Here is a 3609-nt window from a genome sequence, read left to right on the forward strand (position 1 = left end):
GTAGCACTATATTGACATCTTCCATAACTCCCATTGTAAAGACCATTTCGGCATCTCGTCTACCTTGTTGCAAGCTGTATACCTGTTAATTTATCATACAGGGTCTAAAGCTAGAAACAAAAAAGATTTTGGAATTCATTCACCTGTCCTTTCTTCGTCATAAGCTGACAAAGCAATGTTTCAGCCTTGTTTTCCCAACAGTCGGCTCAGTTCAACTTTTCACACACCCTTACTTCTTTCAGACTAGAAAAACTTACGTTTTCCTGTCCAAAAATCGTATATTGATGCTGTTAACTACTGCCTCAGCAAATTGTACTCTGAGAATATCATCTCCAGGTCTGTCACCTGTGTACTGTCACTAGAACCACCTCAAAAAACGAAATGCGGAAAACTCTACCTGTGCAAAGTAGCCTCTATCTCGGTACCATCCATTCAAAGTGTCAAGAACCATGTTAAGACTTCAAATGTTCACAACTTTTCCTGCAAAATTTAAAGAGCAATGCAACACATTCTTAATGCTACTTCCCCACTTAGGAAAAAGATGAAAAGAGAAACAGGCTGCAGTGATCTTCATCTGCAAGAAGGCGCTATCCTTTTTGTGGATTGCTCAAGATATACTAATGAGTCATCATGAATGTTTAAGTGAGGCTCTTGGTTTTTTGCAAGGCATTGCTCTTATTGTCATTGTTCTCCAAATTGTACACCTTCCAAATATAAAGGTGAGTGCTTGTCCCATACACACACTTTATCTAAAAGCTATGTGGAATCGCAGTCTATGTGGAATCCTTAAATGTTGGCAGTCTTTTTGGGATGTGACATATTTTAGGTTTTTATCTCCTTATTCATTTTCAAACAAAGTGTTATGATAATGGTATGTATGTGATGTAAATCTTCATGGATAGTTAACCACATACCATTGGTCCTTAAGTATCTTTGATTTACAACCCAGAGAGAGGATATAGTATAATGATATTTGCTGCAATGTTTTTAATCCTTCACTCTAAGGTATGGGGAATATAAGAGCTCATTTTTTGAACACACATCCTTGCAAGTGTGACATAGTGACCAGAAAAAGTTTGTGAAATGTTAGTTTCTATGGCCCAGATGAGCATCTTGCTTTTGTGAACACATCATGTGAAAATTGCATAGATTTATTTCTTACAGGTGTTCTGGAACATGATGTATGGGCACCTTGTACTCTGGGTATGGATTACAAATTGTACATTGCCTAGCCCAAGATGAAAGTGTATATGCTCAATAATGCACACTTGTTCTTGTTCATCTTCTTCAGCCCCTCCAGATCCATATAATTTAAAGTGATCTTCTCAGCCTCCCAAAAGAGAAACCATATCTCTCAAAACTTGATTGAGCAGCTAAAACACTTGTCCTTCTGTGGTATTTGGAACTCAATCATTTTAAGGAAATTGCACTTCTTCTATGAAGATTAGGAAATGGCCTTTAAAAGAGAATTGGCCTTACTCATTGTGCCCCGTGGGTTGGATTTATATATGTCCCATAAAAATATTATAATCATGTTTTAATTACCATTATAGCATGATATAATTTTGTGTGCAATTGAAAACAAAATAATATATCTGCACATTTGTAAATAAAAAATCCACTCATGTGCAATCACATATTCACAAATAGCAAACGCATTAGACTTCTACTTGACATGAAACCACCTGACCATTGCATTCTTGCTAGACTTTGAGTTACCCTTCTAGCCGTTCTGGAAAAGAACTAACAACAAACAAAGCACCAACTTTCAATTGATCTTATGAGCTCAAACGTGGTACAGAGAAGATGGACAGTTTTTTGCTTATTCTATATAAGGACCCAAAAATTCCAATTCTCTTATTCTCAAGTGCAGTTGGAGATGGTGACTTTGACACCATTCACAAGGGAGATGGTGTCCATGACTCGGTACGTCAGAATCTGCCCAGAAACAAGTTGAAACTCGAAAAATCGGCACAGGAGTGCTGCTGTGATCTTCATCTGCAAGAAGGCACTGTCTTTGCCAAAACAAATGCGGGGCCCTGCCTGCAAAAAGGAAATGTTGCTCGCTCGCTCCTCAATCTCGCCCTTTGTTTGATCGATAGATTACCTGGAATGCCGTGAACTTGAATGGAGAGACGCTGAAATCCCAGGCTCCATCTCTGCGCCATCTCTCGGGACGAAACTGCGATGCATCGGAGCCCCAGATTGATTCAACACTGGCCATGCAATACAGCACATATGAAACCGTGGATCCTCTTTTCACCACAGCACCCGATGGAAGAACATCATCCGTGACAGCTAGTTTGAAGTTCTGGAAAGAAAAATCATTAGTCAAGAAGCTTCGAATGAGAATCCAAAGGGAAGGGCCTCATTCACCAGAGGTATGGCAGGGAAGGGCCTGAGAGTTTCCATGAGCGCGGCGTGGAGATAGACGAGCTTAGCCAGCGATTCGTATGTTAGCAGCTGGGTAAATCCGTGGATCTTGTCCTCGAAACTGCTTGGGCGATGGGAATTGTCGCTGAGCTGGAATTCTTCAAACTCGTGGAGCTCCTGGTAGATTTTGGTGGCGCAATCCGGATGGGGAGGCTATCATGTAGGTGAAATACGAGAGAGTGCTGGCGGTGGTGTCCCTCCCGGCGATGACGAAGTTGAGGATCACGTCGCGGAGATGATCATCGGAGAAGCTCTCATCCAGCAGCCATCTTCGGCAACAGGCATGCAAGACGCGAAAAATCCAGTCTCGATGATCCGATGAACGTCCTCTTGGACCTCTTTCGTCGTGAGCGCGTGATTCGATTTACACGACTTTAGAGCCTGTCGAGCAATGGCCAAAATCTCCGAGTTTTCCAGCTCCTGCCCATCTTTATCTTGGACAAGAACCTCGCTGATAAGGACTCTTTCCTCCTCCTCTTAGAGCGCGGCATGGCGCTGCCGAAGCGACCCTAAAATCCGCGCCTGGAGCGACTGGAGCAGCGGCTCCCTGCCGGATGTGGCTGCCCTAGGAGGAAGAACGCGCTGGAGCAAGGATCTGGCAGCTGCCAGCGGCGAATTGATCCGATCGAGCAGCGACGGGATGGCATTGTGCTGCTGGAACTGGCGGGAGAGATCGGGTACCTTGATTCCGGAGAAGAGAATCCGCGCGGGCTGGAGCGCCGACGGTGGCGCCTCCGCCCTGGAAGACGACATTGCCTTTGCCCGTGGCATGGCCCTGGAATATCCTCGAGACCAATAGAGCAATCACGTCCGTCCATTCGGGATGCCATCTGGACCGCTGAGCGGTAGTTCATTTTGCTATGCCAACTTTAAGATTCGTAGTTCCTTCCTAGCAGCCACACGGGACCGAACCTCTTTTAGAATCTAGAAAATCCAAGACATTTTTTCGTATTCGCCAAGAAAGTTTTAGTATAAAACCAGAGGAAGCTTATCTTTGCGAAGAGCTCAACAATGGCCACCGAAGTTCTTCCACTCCACTTGGGTGTGAAGAATCTGGTGGATTCGGGCCTGTACAAGCTGCCCGGCATTTACATCCAATCCAAAGAGGAGCGCCCAAATGTGTTAGGATCCTATCCCTTACACCCTAAGCCAACTGGCTAAAGGGGTGATCACTTG

The 3609-nt window shown here is 44.2% G+C and overlaps 1 protein-coding gene across 1 annotated transcript; it reads right to left on the bottom strand.

The window, feature by feature from the left end:
• Window positions 1-1752: 1752 nt before the first annotated feature.
• On the bottom strand, window positions 1753-3207 carry LOC9652957 (cytochrome P450 704B1). Its single transcript, XM_024668205.1, has 3 exons — window positions 2377-3207; window positions 2108-2311; window positions 1753-2043 (listed from the first exon to the last, which is right to left on the bottom strand). The coding sequence occupies exons 1-3, from the start codon at window positions 2410-2412 to the stop codon at window positions 1864-1866; spliced, it is 420 nt and encodes a 139-aa protein (XP_024523973.1). The 5' UTR covers window positions 2413-3207; the 3' UTR covers window positions 1753-1863.
• Window positions 3208-3609: the final 402 nt, after the last annotated feature.

Source organism: Selaginella moellendorffii, unplaced genomic scaffold (assembly GCF_000143415.4).
Source record: "Selaginella moellendorffii unplaced genomic scaffold, v1.0 SELMOscaffold_625, whole genome shotgun sequence".
In the NCBI taxonomy this organism is placed as follows: Eukaryota; Viridiplantae; Streptophyta; class Lycopodiopsida; order Selaginellales; family Selaginellaceae; genus Selaginella; species Selaginella moellendorffii.

Bases quoted from the DNA above. Each gene is read 5' to 3' on its own strand.
- LOC9652957 (XM_024668205.1), bottom strand. From the start codon at position 2,412: ATGGAAACTCTCAGGCCCTTCCCTGCCATACCTCTG. The intron at 2,312-2,376 runs GTGAATGAGGCC...TTTTCTTTCCAG, and splicing joins CCTTCCCTGCCATACCTCTG to AACTTCAAACTAGCTGTCAC. The intron at 2,044-2,107 runs GTAATCTATCGA...TCCTTTTTGCAG, and splicing joins TCAAGTTCACGGCATTCCAG to GCAGGGCCCCGCATTTGTTT.